The following is a 22,409-nucleotide window of genomic DNA, read 5'->3' as shown; positions in this document are numbered from 1 at the left end:
AGTGTCATAAACCAGGGATATTTGACCATGCAGGAAACTGCATAATGCTGATTCTTAGTGTCTTGATCCTAAAATAGTGCTACATATTTAAGCATAACGTATTTGCATTAGGGGAATCCAGCATCTGTGCTGTTCACCTGGTTACTGACAGGGCTGGAAGGGACTCACTCTGACAGCCTGGTCTGGGCACTTGGGGAACACGCTCTGCTGCTGGCAGGCCAAGGACACTGATTGACTGACACTGCCCTTTGAAGGCTTGGATTATGTCTAATTAAAGACTTGGCATTAACTTTAGCTAATCAAGGACTTCCAAGATCTCTCTGTGAGGTGGTGCAAAGCAGGATGAGATGGGAGAGGGATTTGCTGCAGGCAGGCACACTGCTGCAATGTGTGCCTGGCTTAGGTAACCAAATCTTAGGGCTCTATAGAGACATTTCAACTTGATTAGACTGGTCTTTGGCATTTAGAATTTGGAAGGCAAATCTATCAGCTAATGACATGTAAAGCTGGTCTCTAGCCCTGAAAGAATGGCTTATAGCTATAATTTTGTTCATATGCACTGTATAATCAATATTATATTAGTAAAGTAGCATATATATATATATGCAAATAGACATTTGCTTATATCAGTTATTATACATGTTTTTAACTATATTAAAAAAATTGAAAGTTTTCTCATAACTGTATTTTAAGTCTTCTGTCACTAGCTGGTCAATAAATAACATTCAGGAATGGAACTTGAGTAACTGAAACAAAATGCAGCGTTTTAATAATATTTGGACACTGCCTAATACATGAGTTTTATTTAGGGATAGTAAATACTTTTCAAAGTTCGAGGTTCTGATAACTAGATTTTGAAATAACGTTGCTGAAGTCTTCCTAGGAGTTTGTGTTCTGTTGTGGTAGCTGTCTTGCTGCAACCTATATCCCTAATACTCTAGAAAGCATTCTCTTCATAAAATGTTGGAAACATTGCCTTCTTTTATTTTATTTTAAAGTTCAATAAAGTGTCTTTTTTTTTTTTCCTTTTCCTGAGGTTAAAGCAAAGAAATAAAACTCTTCTGAGTTACGGCTTTCCACTGCAATACACTCAGGATTTTCAGGAGTGTACCTGCTTGTACTCGTAACATAACTCTGAAGTCAGAACATTCTTTAGACTAAGATGTTTGATATTTGCATTTCTGGGGACTCTTTGGAAAAATGGCTGATTTCTGAACCTTGTAGCTGCTGATAAGTTTTACTTTGCAGACTTTCTCCTGTTGTTTGGCTTTTCAAGTCATCGTGTTCTGCCTGCTGTTCCATGAAGGAGGTAGCAGGGTGCTGAGCAGAGAGGAGGAACAGAGCAAAAGGGATCAAAACAGACAGTGGACCTGAATAACAGACCAATCTAACACACAGTGAAGCTGATAAGGATCTTTCTCATGACTTTGAAGTGTGCAGGGTTAGTTCTTTCATAAATGTTTATTTTGGAGCTACTTCTTGGCTACTTCTTTAAAATATCCCATCCCTTGAGTCCCAGATGTAACTAAATATGGTGCAGGTTCCTGACTTTCCATTGATGTAGCATAGCTACTGTGTGGTATGTCAACTCAGCTAAAGTATTAGGTAGTAGTTATGGGAGATAAATTATATCACACATGTTGGTGAACACTATTGTGAAGTTTTCAAGAGCTTGCACCACTAAAGGAATTTGTATTTACCTGATGGTGAACTGACAAAGCAGCACAAGAAAACTCCAGTAATCAGAAGAATAAGGAAGCAGGATAGAAGGCACAGTTGGTAGTCAAAGTGCTCAAACATGAACTTGGTTATGAACATGATGTTAACATGGAAAAACAAATTAGAAAAAAAAAATCAGAAAAGTTCATTACTCAATGATCAGTAGAATTAATTTTGACACATTTTAGTGGGTTTTTTTGCAGTTGTCTCGTGGATTAGAGTTGTGAAGAGAGGGCAAGGGATATTGTGGGTGTGGTATAGTGATCTAAACACCTGTACAGAAAGGAATGTCCCTGCACATGTTGTAGGCATATTCAGACAGTAATTTTAATGAGAACACCTGTCTGGCATTTCCAAAAGCTCTAATTTTTTTTTGCAAATATGTTAGGGCAGTGAAATTTGATGGACTGCTCTGTTGTTGAGTAACATCTTGGTACTTTTCCAAGTATAGCATAAGGCAAATCTTCCGGTTATGTCCTTTTACAAAATTTCATTAAATGGTGCACAATTTACAGAAAATTTCAAGTAGTTGAAAGAATTAAAATCAGAAATTTCTACGTCATTTACTTATTCATTTTACCAAGTAATGGGTTGATACAAGAACGGTCTACGTGTAAATGCAGTTGTTTTTATTATCCACTGTCTTATTTTTCCCCAAGTACTATTGTAATGGCATCTCTTGGAAAAGACCTTGAAGCAGATTTAACTCTGCATACTGAACATAAATGGTACACTGATGGTGCTCAAAGAGCATGACTAAATGATTTTTCCAATTCTGAAGCATTATTTGGAGCTCTTTCAGCAATAGCTCTTCCTAGAAGAATGATAAGAAGAAAGACGTGTTTTATCCATATCACACACTTGAAACCTGAGTCTTGATCGTAGCAGAACTTTCCCATCTAGCTTGGTTATCCTTCTGCTTCATGAAGTTATGAGTTGGTGAATAACTGCTCTGTTGTGTTAGCCAAATAAAATGAAAAAAAAAGATCATCATCATCACACTTTTGAGTAAATTTAAATAGTGATCATTTCTCTGTGAATCAAATTCACAGCGTCACTTATTGCTGAAGGGTATTTATCCCTCAAAAAAAGTTAAGTGTTGGTCATGTTAGGAACAATAGTAGCAAAAACATAAAAATGAAGACTGGGTTTGTGATTTTTAGAGTTTACTTTTACATTTTGCTCTTTTTTGTTCTAACTTTGCTGAAGTTTGTTCTGATCCTACACAAATTCCATCTTCCACCATACAAGGTAGTCAGGTTTTTTTTCCTAGTTTTACAGATGTATATTAGATGCTGTTTCTTCCCAGCAACAACAAAAAGTAGATAAAAGACAACTTAAATTGAACAGAAGATGTCCAGGAAGTAGAAAAACTATCATGTGATTGGAAAGAATTCTCTTGTTTTCCTCTGGGAACTACTTATTGGGCTTTTTTCTGCTTTGAGACTTTTACACTGCCACATAAGATGCCTTAAATGCAGTTTATTCTTAGTAAATCAGTGTTGCTGGGATGAATTCTTTTTTGACTGAAAGGAATCTTCCCAAAGAGATAGCAATTCAAGCCCAGTCTAGGAGACTGTTGACATGTTTAAGTGGTTTTGATTTAGGACTTTTAATGTTTTTACATTAACTCCTAAGGGAGTTTCTTCTTCCTCCACTTTAGGTAGGTGAATATGAGCAACTTCCAGTCACTTTCAGTGCAGTTAAAGCAACAAGTGAAAAGATCTTCCAAAAATCTGCTAAGGTAGTGAATGCCCATCACCTGTCATGTCATACTGTCAGCTTTTAGCAGCAGTTGATGATGGATAGAAGCTTTCTTTATTGTATGCAGATGTTGTGTGAACACTGTTGAAAAGTGATATGAGGATGGATTTGCCAAGACTTGACATTCTTTTTTATCCACCTCTCCTCCCACAGTACTTTATTAGCTTTTGAGAAAGATTTTGGGATCCTGTGATAACCCTTGCCAAACTGAAACTAACCTTTTTTTTTTTAATTATTATTTTTATAGACAGCTTTCTGAATCTCTGCTCCTTCAGCATTGTGCACTTCTTTAAAAGGCCAAAGCTATCTAGATCCTACCATTGTGACTTGGTAATTTTAGGCCATTTTGTTGTAATAAAGTAGTCATAATGCCATTACTGAAGTAACTAAAACTGCAAAGGGGATGTATTGGTGTGTCTTCCCTTTAAAATCTTGCCTTTAGAGTCTTGCATAACTCTTCTGTTATGGGCATAGTCAGCCTCCCTCTTGCAGAAGGCTGTCCCATTCCATTTGACAGCGTCAGTCTGCGTTCTCTATTTGGCTTTCCAATTTCATTCATTATATTCCACCTCACTCTGTGCATAACGTATTATACCATTCTGATTTGCTAACCTGCAGTGTTCACTATATTAAACCCTCTTTTGAGCATGTTATTGTGTGAAAAAATTGTATAAAAAAACAAATCCAGGAAATAGGGGGTGGGAGACATGGACACGTACCCCAAAAAGCTCAAAACTAGAATAGTTTTCAGAAACTTGTATCCTTGTTCAGTTTTTTAACAGATATACTGGGTTTGAGTCTAGAGAACGAGGCCAGATTTTCAAATCTGTACCTGTAGGCACTATAATTGTGGAAATCTATCCTTCAATCCCTTTGGGGCAGGGAGTGTCTTCATTTACATTGCAGCTAGAGAAGCTGTTAAGTATTAATCTGTACTAATTGTATTGCCAAACATGCAAGGACTCAAAAAGCCCCAGTAATGGAACTTGGGAAGATGTTCAGTTAGTGTTCTGCCTGCTTTTTGCACTTTAGACAATCTGAAAAAATTCTTTTTGTACTACTATGTACTTTACAGTTACATAGAGTTCTTTATCTATATATTCATATATAAAGTTATATAGATATCTATTCTATGTAGTTCATATATATGAAAATTCATTGCTGAAAACCTATTGTATCTAGTGTAGCATTACTCATTTTTTAGCTCCATGAGTTATCTACTTGGTTTCTGTGTCAGTAATAAGCAATTCTTGATAGAAGTAGTCACAGAAACATTTTGAATTTGTCGGCATCTGTTTGATACTTAATGATTTTCATTAATGGCTTTGAGTTGTGTAAATTCAATTTCTGTGTAGGTGTTAGAGATTAAAATTCTACATTAACACTGTGCTATGTAGGAGTTAGTCACCACAGTGGGCTTGTTAAATGCTGGGGTGTTTCTTTACTGAGAAGTGGGTCAGAGCAGATGATGAACCAGCATGAGGGAGTAAATAATTTCTGATTGAGCATATTCCAGTATGATGGAGTTAGAGGAATCCACTGGTGTACTGATGCAAGTGGTAAGTAGCATGAGGATGTTTCGAGGCATCAGTATTAAACCCAGGTGCAAACTGAGTTTAAGGCAGTTTTCTTCCATTCTGCTCTGTGAAATTGAAGTATCTCCTGTTTCTTAAAAGCTTTTGCTTTTAAGAAAAAAATTGTATTTGAACTGTCAGGATAAAGTGGATGACAACCTTGTAAATACAAATACACTTGAATCACGACTGTGACTAAGAGAAACTTTTAAATCTAATAGAATAAAGATTCTCACAGTGACTCTCACATGTTTTGATACAAATGCTTATCTAGAGATAAATTTTGAATAGCTATGGCTAATCTGTTTAGAGAGGAGTTTGTAGATACCTGAATTTGAAAAGCTATTAACATTTGGAAGCGTTTTTTAGAATTTGACCATTCTGAGAGACAGGGATTTATCATCTTAGCTCTCAAATGATGCAGCAGATAATAGGATTAAATTCTGTCAAAAATGTACAAATTCTGAAATCTTGTCAGAGTTAGCAAACTGCTGCTTTACAAGGCCAGGGAAAAAGGAGGATAAGACTAAGAAGGACCTTTCTTTTTCAAATCTTAAATAAATAAAATTGGTAGACTTCTTAGGTAAAATCAGTTTCTTCTTGATACTGAAAATGCTGCTTTTGTGTCTGTCACGTTTTTCTCACAGACTTTGTAATTGTTGTCTCATATTTGCAGAATTCCTTTTATCAAAAATTTCAGAGATAAGGTTGTGTCTACTGAAAAGTATGTTTTCTGTGAGTTTGGGTGCCAGTTCAATATCCCAGTGAGGCTGGGTACTAGAAACAGATTGATTACAACCACTCAGTCATATCATGGGTTCATCTACCTCATTCCTTACCAATAAGGGTACTCATTCTAGTAATTCTATTTTCTGAGGTAAAATACTCATATCTATCAGTAATCTTTATGATAATTTGTAAGGCTGATTGAAAGCTATGTAGGAAAAGCGTTCCAGAGTTACTTAAGAATTTATAAATGTAGGTAGAGATTTAATGCAGTTCTGTCAATTTTGAGCTACCTTATTAATTTTTTTCTCACTTAGGTATTAAAAAACCACCAACAAACAACTCAGTGGGTACCTTAATTTGTCCTTCAGTATTTTTAGAAGCATAATGGTTGGCTTCTGAAAGTATTGGGTGTACTAGTGAATGTGACATAAATTTTTCGATTATTCTGATGAAATGGAAAACTTGTGTTTCCAGGGTATTTTTAAACTAGTTCCTAGGAATGTAGGATTAAAGATCATTAAGTTGGAGAGAAGTTATTTTTTTTTTTTGGCACATACTGCTGCTCTTTTTTCAGCATTATTTTTTTCTTCCTGCTTTTCCCTCTAAAAAATACCTCCTACTCTGCATAGTTTCTCCTACTTGTCTTGCCAGCCTATGTGCTCTTTCCAGTTCAATCTTTAAACCTCATTCTCCCAAATGAGGCTCTTCAGATTCCCTAGGATGACTCCCATGTGAGTGTCATACTAGGAGACTTGGGTTGTAGGGCTGTCTGTGTGTGCACCTACATGTGGCCTATTACCCCTTTAGTCTTTAGGGGGCTGGAGTGGCAGAATAGAGCGAGTGACAGAGGTTTGTGTCAGTTCAGGGACTGAACTGGGAAGGGCAGAATGGTTGCTTACTTGGCAGTTTTCTGCATGGAAGGAATTCTTATGGGCATCCTCTTCTTAGAAGAGACTGGCACTGAGTCCACTCTCCCGTAACATCCCCACACAACCACGGATCCAGGTCATGAATGACCTGATGGCTTTGTGCTTACCTGGTGCAGAGTGAATCTATGACTGATTTCTCCGTGGATCCAGGAAATTTTTTCTGAATGAAGAGGACTATTTAGGTCTTTATTAAAAATCATTTCTAATGCAGGTAATTTGTACACATCTGGCAACAAGCCAAATAAGGATGAGTTATTCCTTTGTTGTTATAGAAAGCTCAATAAGACTTCCTTACCTACAACAGAGATTTGGATGGCAATCCTGGCACTGCTGCCTTCTTCCAACCTTTCCCTACCTCCCAGGAAGCTGACATTTTAACTATTCAGAATGCAGTTGATTTTTTTTTTAATTCCTTAACTATGCTGTTGTCAGGGAGGCTTAGAAAACATACAGTGCCTGCAGAATGTTTTCAGCAATAGGTGTTAGTCTTCTCCACAGCTTCATTACTAAGAATAAGCTGCATCTTCATAAATCCCTTGAAACTACACTGTTTCTTCTGGCAACAGGGCTTTTTTTTCATCAAACTGCGAAGTCTGGTAGCATTAAAATTTTTAAACTTTATATCTGCTTAGAAAAGAAATTATGTATACCACTAAGTTTTCTTAAGAGCCATTTTTAGTATTGCTGGTTTTGCGCTTCAGCGACTGACATCTTAGTTTTCTCTGGTGCTGTCCAATGCCCCTTACAGTTCTGGGATTTTTTTCTAGACAGGTATGAGAAATAACTTTTATTTTGGAATTATTAGACAGGATCAGTTTGGATGCTAAAAGTAACATCTATGGTTAAATGACTGGAGATTATTAAGGAACTGGAACATCCTTCATTTGAGGAAAGGCTGAGAGAGCTTGGACTGGTCAGCCTAGAGAAGAGGAGGCTCAAGGGAGATCTTATCAATGTGTCTAAACACCTAGTGGGAGAAATGGAAGGTGAGGAAGCTGGATTATTCTCAGTTGTCCTATGGAATGAAATTAAACACACATGAAATTCAACCAGAACACAACCCCCCCACACAGACTTTTTAGCTGTGAGGGTGGTCAAACACTGGATGACTTAGGGAGGTTGTGAAGTCTGTCCTTGGTCAACACCCAACAGGATGCAACATGCCGTGACTGACAGAGGGTGTACAGGGGGGTTGGACTCAATAAACTTAAAACTGATTCCAAGATCTATATGCCAGGGATTTTTCATGTAATTTTTCAATAAGAATTTTGAGGCTTCTTAGAGCTGTTAGTGATGGGTTTGCTGTGGACTCCACTCATGTTCTGCATCATATGTGGATAATAAGGTATCTGTTGATACTTGACTATTGTTGATACCTTACTTGTGATCTAGAAATTCTCCAGGATCTCTAAATAATCACCTTATAATTATATCAAAATTAGACTGTATAAAAATTTTGCCATCTCTGTGAACTCAAGCAGTTTTAGGGAACTTCCACCCTTGCGTCATTATTAATCCCTTATGAGATGCACACTAAACACACCATAAATGATTTAAGAGCAGCCTGTATTACCTTCCTTTTTGGGAAAAGTTTAGCTTTGACTAATTAGTTCTGTGAATGCTCTTGGCCTGGATAATACCTTATTGGTGCTCATTTTTATGGATTTTTGTATAAGTGCAAAATTTTTTCTGTATATTCTCACAGGGAATGCTTACTAGTGGGAGTGCTGGCAAAATGCAAGCTTTAAGTAGAATGTTTACTAAACATTTATTTGCAACATTGGCCAGGAATAAAATTGAAATGGGCTTTTATCCTGAGTTGAAACTCTTACCCTTTTCTCCACAAGTAAAAGAATTTGGATCAAAGACAAAATAATCTGAGGATGACTGTTAAGTGATTAGTGCCCTTTTTCCAGTAGGGTGGACCTGACTTCTGCAGTGACAGTGGACAGGGACCTGACTGTAGTGGCACTTGAATGTAAAATAATGTATGTAAAATACAGAAATTACCTTTTGAATTATCTTTTGTCCCTTCTGCACCTGCTGTCAGGAAAATTTCCCTTATTTTAAAACCAAGGTTGGGACGGTTTGAGTGGATACAAGCAGATTCTCAAGTCTTCCTCTTTCTTGTGTAATCATTTGCAGCTTTTTGTGGTTTGCAGCTGCTATGTTAGAGGTGGGCAGGATGCTAAACCTGTGGATCTGCCCCGTGTCTGACCTTTTTATGGTCCAGTGCTCTGTGGAATTAAGAGGGGCACTGGCACCGTTTCTCCTTCAGCCTCCCTGCTGGGTATGTTGTGAAGGAAATCAGCAGTGATGTTTTTGCAGAACGTGCACGAGCAGCTGTGCCCTGCCACTACCTGCCAGCCTGAGACTGTCAAGATAGGTGTGTGCTTTTCAGATCCTGACAGGGCCAGAGGTTGGCTTGGAGCTGCTCAGCGTTGTCAAGGCTGAGACAGTCGGGACGTGCCCAGGAGCCAGCCTACAGGTATGTAGGGACCTCTTACAGTTCAAAGCTTAAATACCTGGAGACTTTGAATACCTCCAAAGCCAGGTGGCAGGTGTGTGGAGGCGTAGAGTATTCTGTTTAAAACCCACTCGTGGGTATCCCTGTCTCATTGAGAGTTTACGCTCGACTTTTTATTGTCACTTTTTTGCAGTTGGTCTTTTCTAACCTTAGCTCAGACTGTAAAACACTTCATGAAGAATTGCCTGGAGAATTCCTCGCATCTCTTTCCTTGCGTGTCTTTCTCCTTGAAGATAAAAGTCACCTTGTAATTCCGAAAGGGTGTAGATTATTTGGAAGACAAAAAGCAAGCAGGTGATTTCCAGGATACAGCAATCATGTAGTTCATGCTTCTTGTTGTGCAGAATGGAAATGGCTAAACAGACATGAAGCAACTCTGTGTTGTTAGACCAATAATATATTAACTGAAAACACTTTTAATAATTCAAAGCATGATAGCTCCTGACATTTTAGGCTTTTATACTCTAATGGTGCTGCGTTAACTGAACATTTGGCTTTCAAATGGCAGTTGTTAAATACATCCCTGAATACGCTTGTAGAAATAATTGCACTAATATTTTCATGTTATAAAACATTTCCCAGGGGACTTGTTTTTAATCCTTATATGTGGAAACAGAAGTTACATAAATAGAAAAACATCTAATTAATAGAAGACTAAAGTCATCCTCCCCTTTTAAACACGTTAGTTATAGATGTACTTAATTTTGGAAATTTTGAAATGCATTTCCTGGGGTGAGTTTTGACTTAAAAATGAGGTTCCCCTGAAGGCCCTGAGAAAACAGGAATTCTCCTAAATGCAGCAGCACAAAATCCCACACAACAGTAGATGCAGCGTAACTAGCAGACTGACCTGAGGTGTTTGAAAGGGCTTTATTGAAAATGGACAAAATGCTTAAGAATGCTTTTATTCATTGTTTTGCACCTACCTCCTGTGGTTAATAAAGTTTCTAGTCCAGTTATGGGCACTTTACTTAATGTGATCAGCCATATTTTTGTGTGTTTTTTGCCTGTTATGTGGAATATGAAACTGAAATGTGATAAATAGGCATTTTTAAAATTTAATCTTTTTCAATTGTGCAGAACAAGTTAAAGCTTTAATCTGAAATCCTGTTGCTTTTAAGATTGATTTCTGAGGGATCGAAAGAGTGCAGAATTTCATTATGATGGGTTAAGAAGAATTTGGTCTTAGTGTTCTTTGAAGACCAGAATTCTTCACAACTAAGAATTTGAGGATTGTTGGCTGTAGGATTGTAAATGAGCTGCTTTAAAAACTGAAATGGGCTAGCACTGTTTTTAAATTTAAGGTCTGAACATGTTCCCATTGAGATGAAGAGCAGCAGTACCCAGGTCATCCTGGATTTAAATCTCAAATCTGCCAGGAGGTCTCTCTACAGAGACAAATAAAGGATTTTTTTTCCCTTTTCCACCCCCTCCCCCTTTTAATCTCTAACTAATATTCCTTTGTACAAAGGCACTGAAATAATTTAAGATTATTTCTCCGGGAAGAAGTCAGATATGTCTTTACGTGTGTCAACACTTCAAAATCAAGGCAGTTTCAAGATAGTATCGTAACATGTAAATAGCAATTTTTCACCCTTGAAGAAACTTCTGCTAGAAATGAGAGTGTATTTATAGTGTAAGGATAAAATTTTCTTTCTGGGGCCCTGCTACTCTGTAGAAATCATTAATGTCTCCCCTTTTAGATCTGACTCAAAATACAAACTGGTGACCTTTTGTAAATCTGTGAGATAAAAATTTAAGATAGAGTAAAAATTATAAGCCAGTATCTTTGAGCTTGATGTTGATTTTGAAGGAACTAAAAATACAAATGTATGTGCTGCTTTAAGAATGTTACATCAAAATGACATCTAAGTGGTCACAAAATCTACAGTCAGTATGGTATTTTTCACCCTGTACTTTTCTCATGGTTGAGATACATTTTTTGAGAAGTTTAGGAGTAAAGGTTATTTCTTCCAAATATGCGAGTAAACAAATGCAGAATTCTCATGGGAGATGGATTCCTTGAAGCTCTTCCTCTGACACAACCTTTGATCTGTGAGCTTTTATTATTTCTGGACTCTCATTTATGTGAAAAATACAAATATATATATATATTTTAATTCCTTATAATTGGGTTATACTTTGCTATCTTATACAGTTCCCATGCTGTTAAAGTAATCTTAATTTATTTTTCAGAATGATTGTTTCACAATCCTCTGAGGAGTAAAGCATTGTCTCTCATTTGGATCTCTAATTTAGGTATTAATCCAGAATTGCCACCTTTTCAGACAAGTCTTACTTATGTTAGAACATCATCTCCTTTTAACTACAGCTTCCATGCAGATTACTTAGCATTTATCATGCATTTCCTGATTAGGAAATTTAATCATTACAGGGCTAAAAGTGATTGTTCTGGATTGCAAAAATCTATTTTCCCCTTTGATAAAAAGTGTGTCTTGCTCTTCTTTGCCTTGCCTTTGAAGTACGTTTTAGTCTGGTTTCCTTTGAGACATGTCAAAGAGCGTGGGTTTTGTTTTGCTAAAAGGTGACCTCTGGCATATTTGAGGGATTAGTGAGTTCTTTCCATTCTATTTTGTGCAGAGGACCCTCCTTTGAGGCAGGACCTTGCTAGTAATTTTCAGCATTTGGCAGGCACCTGTGCAACAGGAACCAATAGTGAACCAGGCTGTTGTTTGGGATCCCAGCAGAGAGGGGGGTTAAAAATATTTAAAAAATTGTACAATCATACAGGTCAATCATATACTGCCCCTGTTTTGTTTAAAGGCCACGTTCTATCTCTTTTGATCACTATGCATGGAGGCTCACACCTTCCTGCCATGCTCCCTTGGGGCACGTTGCAGAGGTGGTTTTGGTGTGGTTTTTTTTTATTATTTTATTTTTGGGGAGTTTCTTGAACCTTTGTGAAGTTCAATCTACTTTCTCATGCTTCCCCGGAGTCTCCACCCTTGGCACATGTAAATGAAGGGACACAACTCTTCTCAGACAAATGAATCTTAAGGCTGTTCAGTAAGACAGTCCAGCAATAGCTTTGCTTGCAAGTTGAACTATTATCTGTCTTTTCTTTCCTGAGTTACTGTTGGTAATATAGTTCCCTACTACATCTTGATGTGATTACTATGTTACATTTTTACTTACAGAAGAAATTAATAGTTTTATTCACTAGCAGAGTCTCAAGGGCAACAGGGCTGTGGCCACAGAGTCACTTAACTTATAATTAATTAGCGATCTAGCTCCAGAGAAGTTTATGTGAAATCCTTATTGCAGCCTCTAAAACTGCAGCATTCTGTAGGTGTACTCAGGTTAATGCTAACATCAGCCAGCTTGGGTGGTAACAGCAACATAGTTGAGGGCCCCTGAAATCTTGTCCAGGCTGCACAACCTGCCAGTGAAACAGGGTGGATCACTCCCTGCTGGGATCTGGACTCCTGTAGCTGGACTTCCACCCAGGAGCCTGAGAAGCTCAGTTACAGCTACTCAAAGCAGCTGTTCCACAGTGAAGAAGCACCCTAAAAGATTTCAGGTTGTTTAGAGCTCTTTCTGAAGCTTATTGTCTGCTGTAGCTGCTGGACTGTGTTGCTTGACTGCCTTTCTATATTTTGCAAGGGAAGCTTCCCTCCTTGCCAAACCTGAAAGTATCTTGTAAAGATGCATATGATGACATGGATTTGGAATAACGCTAAGCAACAGATGAATTTTCTTTACATATTAGAAGAAAAGTCTGTCTCTACAGTGTTGTAAAGTAATACTGCACACTGAGGATCAAAACCACATAATGCTTCACTTGACAACTGGTATAGCAGTGCATAAATGCTCATGTCAAAGGAAACAGTGTATGCTGTAATGCAAACAGATGTGGCAGACTGAAAATTTTGAGGCTTGGCATTTGTGTTTCTTTTCATCTTCTTGTGGTATTGCTGATGTATTTTTTTACATTTATTTCTGAAGACATGGAAAATGTTAGGAACCAGCAGCATGTATTTTATTTATAAAACCTGAAGGAAATTGTTACAAGTTCTAGCTGTTTTCTGTGAGCTTATAGGGTAAAGAAGGTTATAGTTCAAAGAAAAACAGAAATCTGTTTACCATTTGCTGCCCTTCTGATTCTTCATCTGGTATTTTGACTTGTAAATGCTCTATTTCTGGGATAGTGAGAAATCTCTGAAAGAACTTACAGCAAGTTTATTTCTTCATTAGGTACTCGATATGGCAATATTGGGAACAGGTGAAGGGGGAGACGGTATTTAACTCTGTTTCCAAGAGACTTAGACCCTTTTGTGGTTTTCTAAAATACCAACAATACCAAAATAAATTACAGCCTTGGAATAGCAGTATCAAAATCGATTTCGATATGAATATATTTTTGAGTGTAGTAACATGCAGCAAGTTTTTGTAAGGCTTCAAGCTCCTTCCCTCCTTCCCCCCCCTTCTCTCCTCATTTCTCTCACCAGAAAACTGAAGGTCAGAGCATAAATATCATTAAGAAGTTGGTGCCATGAGCAGAATAGTTTTGAACAGAAGGTAAAGAAGATAATTGAGAATCTAAAGTAAACAGAAAGACCTCTGCTTTGCTGTCACTAGACCACTGCAGCATCCCTGAGAAAGAGTTTTCTGTGCTGTTAGAGGCACAGTGTGCTCAGTAAGGAAATGCGACCTTTTTTGGAAAAGCTGTATTTTCATAGCTACTTGAAAAAGATACACAGAGGCACATGCACTCTCAGATACATTTTCAAAAATTAAAGGAGTTTAAAAACATTGATCAAGAGCAGATTGTTTCATCACTTAAGGTACCAGTTTTTCCAAGCAAAGCTAGAAATTCTTTTCCATGACCTCGTTGCTGTTGTGTAGCTGAAGTTTAGAGCATGGAGTTGGTGGAAGTCAGTTATACACAATTGTAAATAGAACTGGAGCACTATCAAGAGTGCTGGAACAGATAATCAGGATCAGTGCACTACCAACTGTAAATAGCACTGAATGGATGCTTAACTAACACATGTAACTGTGCATTCACTTCTGCAGTGGAAATAGGATGTCTGTGAGCTGTATGTTGATCCAGTCAGCCTGTTTCATGAGCCTCTTGCATCTCTTGTACTTAAAATCTGTAAGTAACTGGAGTTGTCCAGGCTGAATAGCAGAGGTATAATGTGAAATATGCCTGCCCTAACACATCAGAACTGAAATCCCTGCTCAGGGAATGCTGATCATGGCAATGAAAAGTTGCAGACTAAGCCTTTGCATTGTTAAGGAAACTTCCCTGTGCTACCCTCCTGGAGCTGCTCTGGCAGTCACAATCCACCAGCTGAGCAGGGGCTGAGGCCTCTTGGCAGCTCCAAGCTCCACACACTGTCAGACCAGATTTCCTCTCCGGCTCCACCCCAGGTTTCCCATGGCAGAGTCTCAGACGTCCAGGTCCTTCAAATAGTTTTGTCTTGGTGCAATAACTAAGTAATAAAATAACAGTTCGAGCTGGTACCTCCGTGGAGGGACCCAGAACAAAAGAATACCCTCGCAGTCTAAGCGAGGGAAAGTGTGGTGGTCCTCGGGAAAGTGTGGTGGTCCTCGGCTCCTGCCGTGTCTCCCAGTGCCCCTTCACTTGGCTGTGCCACAGGTCCCTGTGCCCTTTGTTATGTAAAGGCTCAGCAGTTCACAGCCTCTTGCCTGGGGCTTCTGTCCCCCCAGAGCTCACCCTGCAGCTCCCACTGCAGCTGCTCACCGAGCTACCTGCACTGGGTGTATTCCTCAACAGCATTCATTTAACCTTCTTGGAGGAAGCATAAAGATGCAGTTTGAAAGGGCTCTACTTACTGCTCTAGGACCATTAGGGCTTTCAGTAAAACACAAAAGACATAAAACCTAAAATTTCTTCAGTACTGCAAAAGCAAGAGTGGGCAGAGCTTGCTCTGCAATAGATCACTTCTGATTTGCAAGGTGGTAGTTCTGACCGGATTTATCACTTCATCTGAAAGTAGGATGATGAGTGCAGCTGGCACCTCAGCTCCTGGGCAGGATTACTTATCCCTACCCTCCATCAGCATACAGAATTTCCCCCCCAGCAGCACTCGTGTATCTTATTTCAATGACTTATAAATAATCATGTTCTTTTAGCTACAAATTAAGTGGGTAATGATTGATGTTTTTCTGGGCAGCATGTTGATATATTATTTACAGTTAATGCTGCTAATATTGGTGGTGTTTGGGGGTTTTGGGTTTTTTTTTGGTTTGTTCCCCCCCACACCAACCTCTATTTGTAGGGATGCCACAGAGATATCTTTTTTTATGTTTCGTTTGGTAAGATTTCCTTGTCATCTCTTTCTCCTTGGACTGTTGGTAGAAATTTTCCTCCCACCATTAATTACAGGCATCCCTGAAGGATACTAATTGTTTTATGTATGTGCATTTCCTTGAAAATATAACTAGGTTACTTTAACAACCAGGTGTATGTTTCAGAGAACAGATATATTATTTTTTTTTGAAGTCTCTTATTCCCAGAGACAGGAACAGTGATCTTGAACCTAATCTTAGGTAAGAATCAGTGGATCTTTACTTATTTGTATATGTGTTCCAAATATAGTCTTCTGTTCCATAGAGTTCTTTTTATTGTAGTGCTTAACCAAATCAGAGCGTCTATTTTGGTCATTATAATTAATGATTTTCCCCTCCTACTGCATACCTGTTGAATGACTATGCAACTGTGCCCTCATTTTGTAGTAACATGGATATAATATTTTTTGTGGCTGCATCCTCTGATATTTAGTGTTGTATGGTCAATTTTTTTGGGAGTCCACATTGCAAATTGTTGTGGGAGCAACTTCCCTCTTCTGTTGGTCCCTGGGTACAGGGACTGTACCTGTCAGCAAACTGAAGCATTCCTGCTGGCACGTGAATGAGACAGCCAATTAGTAGTATTTAAGACAAACCAATTAATAATATTTATTATGGAGCAGTGTCAGGCATGCTCATTAACACCATACTGTGCTAATAGCAGCTCTCAACCTTTGTCTCCTTTTGCTTTCAGGCATGTTTTGCCATGCAGAGAACACAACACTGTTCAGTTCTCATCCCTCTCGCAGTTGCATTTACACTCCTAATTCAAAACTGTGGCCAAAACTTTCCTCTGTGTTCTGAAGTTGGATTATTCCTGAGCTTTTATGTGTGCTTAACTGAAGGTATTCTTTTTCAGTGCTGTGTATTCTGTGAAGGCAGAAGCAGCAGTGATGTGCAGTATCTTCTCTTATGCCTCCCTGCCATCCACAGCACACCCCAGGGTGGAGGAAAGCAAACTGTGTAGTGTTTAGTGTTCTGCATATATCACAGGTCTGAATGTGGTGTTCTCTTATTTAATGTGTCCTTTTGCCCACTAAGGAATAGCTACACCTCACTTAATTAGTTTATCAAGACAGACTGTACATTATTATTTATAAACTAAGTTGCTTTGGGATAATGATGCTGCTGCATTTTCAATGAAATGGAAAAAGTTCTGAACATTATGTTCACATATATATGTGTGTGTGAGACACACAGGCTTTTCCCATGCCCCTTGTCTTCAGATACTACTAATTTTCTATTCTGTTCTGGCAGTGTACAAAATAGTGTACCCTGGAGACAACAGGGCTATGGAGGTTAATTCCTGTCCTTTGCCACCCCCTTGGAATCTGTTTTGATTTGGAAAATAGGAGGGAATGAAGCTGTGGGAAGTGGTGTTTCTGTCACTGGTTAGAGAAAGAGCTACCTTGAAAATTGTCATACAGGCTAATATACACATCCTGTGAATCCAGAGTATGAGAAGACATTCACCAATGTGCTGTAGTTTTCCCCACGAACAAAAATAAACAATGCAGTTTCAATGCCATTTCCTAACTTTTGGACTAGTCCTTGGCTTCCTTCCCAAACAACCCTGTGAACTCTGAGCTGAGGATGTCCTTCATTCCCTCTGCCCATGTGGTTTGTTCTGGCTACTGGATCTTTTTTTCAGTTCTGGGAGATGCTGCATCTCCCTGTTTCTCAGCCAGATTAATTTCTTGTGTCTCCAGAGGTCATAGCGCTTGGAGCAGAGTGCTGAGTGCCTAGTAAGAATGTTATAGCTTGGAAGAAGGCAGATGATGAATTTCCAGGCTATTTCTATTTTAGAGTCTTGCTTTTGTTTCTTTGTTTTGTTTATTTCCCCCCTTTTTATTGTTATATCATCATTGGGATTTTTTAGTTTTTCTCTCTGAACTCTGTTCCTATATATAAGTAATGTTTTCAAAAAATTCTCCCAGATCCCATGAGTGGGAAACCGTGAAGCAAGATTCTCCTGTGTTTACATAGCCTGGTTTTGAGGAAACAGTAGCCAGTCTTTCCCTTATATTGTTTTTATGTGGGCACTCGTGCACACAGGAGCCATTGTGTCAGTGCAGCACAGAGAACAGTGAAATACTGACTGTGCAGGACTTGAGAGTCAAACATCCACTTGTGAGGTTTGTGTTTACAGCACATGTGGTTTGTGTGCTTCATAGTGCTGCTGGAATGTACAGGACAATGTACAGGCATGACTGATAGAGGGGGGAGCACTTGTTTACTGGGATTCATGTAGGAACACTGTTATAGTTTTAATAGTAGAACGCCAACAGTAATGGAAATGAAATAACGATATTCTTATTGCTTTTATTATTTTGGGAATAAGTGTTGAAGGATAACTGATTGAATCTTGTCTATTTTCAAGCTTTTTCAATGGTGAGCTTTTTAAAAGGATTTTGCAAAATACATAAGTATTTGTGAATATATTCTAGAGCAATTCTTTTTCCGTGCAGCCTTTCTTACCACACTCCACGTAGTGACTATTTTGCTGCTTTCTTGCCTTCTTTTCCTTTGCATAATATGTAGAGGATTTGTTTCTTCCTGCTATCTTAACTTTTTTCCTTGTTGATATTAAAGCATAAATTATTCCTAATGCAGTTCTTCCTGAAACATTCAGCGTGCACGGATAGGCTCAGCAGAGGTGGGATCACCAGGGGAATGGATGACTCAGGCTTTTACACACTGAGTCAACAGTCACAACGAGTAGATTCATATACTTTTGGCGTGTAAGTACAAGCTGTCACTTCATTTCCCTGAGTTCTGTTGATGAGTTTTTCCAGAATTAATTCAAGCATAGTGAAGTATTGAAAAGTAAAGTGACCTACGTATGTGTTGTGTTTGGGTGTAGGTTATGATGGAAAATGTGCTGATGTTGTTACCCGCTATCACGGCGTTACATTTGCAGTTAAGAAAACAGCCTTAGCACGCCTTTCATGGTTGTATTTTCCTCAGTTTCTTTTTGAGTAGTGTGCCAATAATGCCTGACAGATGCGTGTAAATGTATAACATATACTGGTCTTCTGCTTTCACAACCATGTGGTGTTTCACAGTGTCCGAAGAGTGTTGACTGTGTTTTTGAGAGACCTAAGATTTTCAGAGATACTGCCAATAAAATAGTTCAAAGGGCAGTTGTGCAACATGGAGCTGTGAAACTTGTCAGGCTGTGAACAGGATATAGCAAGCTTCTGTTCTTTGACATCAGCTTAAAAGTAGTCCCTATGTTTTGTTAAACATTTCACTTGGGCTGTTTTTGAGGGAAGTGATGCACTGTGGCTTAAACTGACAAATTCTGTGTCACACCAGATCATCAGTTCTCTACCAGGAATAACCTTGTTGAATATCCTGTCTCTGACTGACAGGTAGTTGTGAACAGCAGTTGCCCAATGTCACAATAGAGATAAATAATGCTATCATTGAAGTAGATGGAGGTTTCATTTAATTTCATTTATCCTTCTGTGCTGGAGTCTCCCAAAGAGTTCTGATGCTTTCTGCTGATCCTCCCCACCAGAGATATGCAGATGAGTTATCTTCCTGTCAACTCTATCCAGTGAAATTCAAGATCATGCTGCGAAGCCACCTTTTTACAGGAAAAATGATCTAATGACTGGATTGCCTTACTGTCACAAAAATGAATTGTCTCCTATGCTCAGATATCACCAAAGCGGTGACCACTTAGTGCAAATCTTCTTCCTATTGTTAAAAGTTTCTCAATAGGATAAGAACCTGTGCCCTTGGCAGTTAAAAGGTTTAGTCACATCTAGATAACGTATTTGAGACAACTGAATCTGTTATTTATAGGGACTTTACCTCCATTCATCATGCATTAATACTTTTTATGAGAGTTCAGCTGTAGGGTTCCTGCCAGAGTCACTGGTGGTGTTTTTGGGGGGCATCTAATTTTGTTTTTACTAAGTTTCTGCGTCTCTCTGTTTTTCCTTTTCTGTGTATTCCATTAAATTGTGAGCTGGCTAGCCTTCCTTTGTGGTGGGTGTGAAAAGTTTGACTGTATCTCTGCCTTCCAGCTTCTGATTGTGAACGTGAACTCTCTTGCCATTCCTCTGAAACTGTGCTTTACTGTGCTGTCTTCTAAAAACATGACTATAGAGTGCAATATTTAAGGATTGTGTGGTGGCGTAAGATCAGGGGTTTTGGGGGAAATGGCTGTATCTGGAAATTTCGCTGCATCTGTGATCAGCTTTTAGAAAGGACATAGTTCAAATAGGTGGGTGTCTGTCCAACCTTTTGTGCTTTAGTAACTGCATTTCAGTAAATCTACTCACATAATTTTTCAGGTCTTGTCAAGTAGTGCTAATATTTAGTCATTTTAATGGTGGGGTCAGTCTTAGTAGGAAGGAATTTATGGCAACTTGCTATTGAGTCTGGTGCTCTTCCATAAGCTGTTTCATAAAGATTTCATCATGCACAAACTTTTATGCTTATCCCATTTTTTCCACTAAATTATCATAGGATCAATTTGAGACTATGTACCAGGAGATTTAATTGGCAATTTGGACTAAAGCAAACACTTGAAATTATTCTCTGAAGGTTAGATTTAATTGTTTCCTTGCCCCTTTTAACTGTTACAAAAGAGTGGAAAAAATGCTTCAGCCAGTTTTCCTTTTATTTACGCAAACAGCAGGTTCGAGCCCAAAGGAAAAAAAAAAGATATAAACCAAGCTGAATTGGCCTTTTGTATGTATCAGAGCTTTTCTGGCTTGGCTTTTCGTCACACCAAGTTTACTTGCTGTGAGGATAATCTGCCTCACCTTTTAAAATGTTAAAGGTCAGCCTCACTTGAGGAAGCCCCTGGTTGGCAGTGACTCCTAGAAAATATCCTCAGCTCTTTCTTGACAATTAACCTCTCTGAAACTGCAGGCTATTCTTTGCTTCCCTCAGGCTTCGAAGATCCTGGGGTAGTTTGTTGCACTGTGGAAAGCACTGGGTAGATCCCACCACAGTGTTCACTGTTGCATATTCCTTAGTGAAAAATGGAAGGTGGGTGGGTTTTGCTTTAAAGCCAATGCATTGCCCCACTATTCACATGTCCCTTCTGCAGAGCAGCTAATGGTGCATTTATTTCTTTCCTCCTTTTTCTTTGGTGCTTTCATCCTTTCAGTTAGAAGGCACAAGGTGTGTTAGTCTAAAAAATGAACTCACTCACCTGCCTGACTCTGAGCCCAGGATAAAAATGAATCATTAAACAAGAACTGAATTTCTCTTTTAGGTAGAATGAGTTTTAATAATGATGCCATGTAGGCAGAATACAATTATTCTCATTTACATGCCAGACACTGACAAAAGAATTGGTTATTTTGCTGTCTGCTTTTAGGTATGTAGATTTATACCCAATAACTTGTTCTGCTAAGAAGTTCATACTGTAGTAACAGTATAAACTGTATAAACTAACCCAATCACTGATAGCAGTTAGCTGGTTTAGAACGTGTTTAAAATGGTCATGTAACTGTGAAAATTGTCAGACAAGAGAGGATCAAGTTAGGCTGCTAAGAAAGATTTTGTGGGCAAATTAAAGGAGTGCTTATGTGAAATGAACTACTATTGCAGCGCGTGTCAGTGTGTGTGCGTATGCGCACGCACGTTCATATAGTGGAGCCCGTGAGCCTCTGGCAGGGAGCTTTGCAGAAGCTGCAAGTATTTTTAGTGGAAACGAGATCTCAGTTCAGTTCTGCAGCATGTGACTTCCTATTTCTGTAAGTTACTTCCAAGGGACTTCCTCTGTTAAATCGACTTGTCTCCGGAGATTCAATCTGGAGCCGGAGCATGGTCTGCTTTGTCCTGTGCCTGTGACAGCTTTTTCCCAGAGTTTTCTTTTGAGTATTTTGTTTTTATTTTGTACTGTCTCCAGCATGCAAGGATCTAGTGGCTGCTACCCGTGATCGGAAGCTGAACACGTTTATACAAGTCTCAGTGGTGCATCCAGCAGAGCACATTTTGACGAGGTATTCAAGCACTGAAATCGTGGAGGTGAGACTCTTTCTTATTCAATTAACGTGTTGATTAATGAATTGCTCATTTCTTCTTTAGAAAGTGAATGAGAAATAAAACAAGTTAGCGCATAGTCTTAGGTAGGGCAAGCACACTCTGGCAGTTAGTAAAGCATACCTAAGTGTTCCGTAGTTCTTGGCATTTAACCAGGATAAACAGAAATTAACTTGGCTTTTCATGAAAGCTCTGTTGTTCCAAGTAGAGGCATGGAGAATATTCCAGTTCTCCAGACATAGGTTTAGAATGAAACAGGGAATAGTTGCTCTCATGAAGGGACAATGCAATGTAAAACTGAATTAAGAGTAGCAAGGAGTTTGTGAAGTATTTTTAAATTGCAGGAGAACGTAGGTGTGCTGTGTGATCTGTTATCCAATTTGTTTCTTGTTCCATTTTCTTCCATTAGAGAGTTGATGCTTTTGCAATTTGAAAAATACTACCCTACTTCTATAACTTGGGAAAAGAATGTGTGTACGTAATGTCTGTGACTTTATATAAAATAATTAGCAACTTACATCACATATTACAACAACAGGCTGTCTGAGGCTGCTCTGCTAGTCCTCGCATTGCCCTGTAAGCATCAGTGTCAGGAACAGCAAAAATGGTTCAGAGAAAATTAAGTATGAGCAGGCAATGTAGGTGTAACTTGCTTAACTTACCAGAGAGACTCATTAAGAACAGGGAAGGCTTGTGGTAAACACACACATGCAATTTCGCCAAAGGCTTGTTTTAACTGTTAAATACAATGAGAATGTTTCATGAGCTCTTTGTGTGATTTACTTTTAACCAACTACTAATTAAATTATTATGCTT

General features: G+C 38.6%; 1 protein-coding gene across 7 annotated transcripts in view; it reads left to right on the top strand.

Annotated features, from left to right (window-relative positions):
* Positions 1-22,409, top strand: part of INPP4B (inositol polyphosphate-4-phosphatase type II B) — a 366,554-nt gene that overhangs the window by 177,789 nt on the left and 166,356 nt on the right. For all 7 annotated transcript variants that reach the window (XM_032687037.1, XM_032687036.1, XM_032687038.1 and 4 more), the window contains one exon: positions 21,460-21,578. In XM_032687037.1, the coding sequence (XP_032542928.1) occupies positions 21,460-21,578 (119 nt within the window). The remainder of the gene's footprint in view (positions 1-21,459; positions 21,579-22,409) is intronic.

The sequence above is a fragment of the Chiroxiphia lanceolata genome, chromosome 4, assembly GCF_009829145.1.
Source record: "Chiroxiphia lanceolata isolate bChiLan1 chromosome 4, bChiLan1.pri, whole genome shotgun sequence".
NCBI lineage: Eukaryota > Metazoa > Chordata > Aves > Passeriformes > Pipridae > Chiroxiphia > Chiroxiphia lanceolata.
Note: the sequence above shows the minus strand (reverse complement) of the source record. Positions and strands in the feature narration are given on the sequence as shown.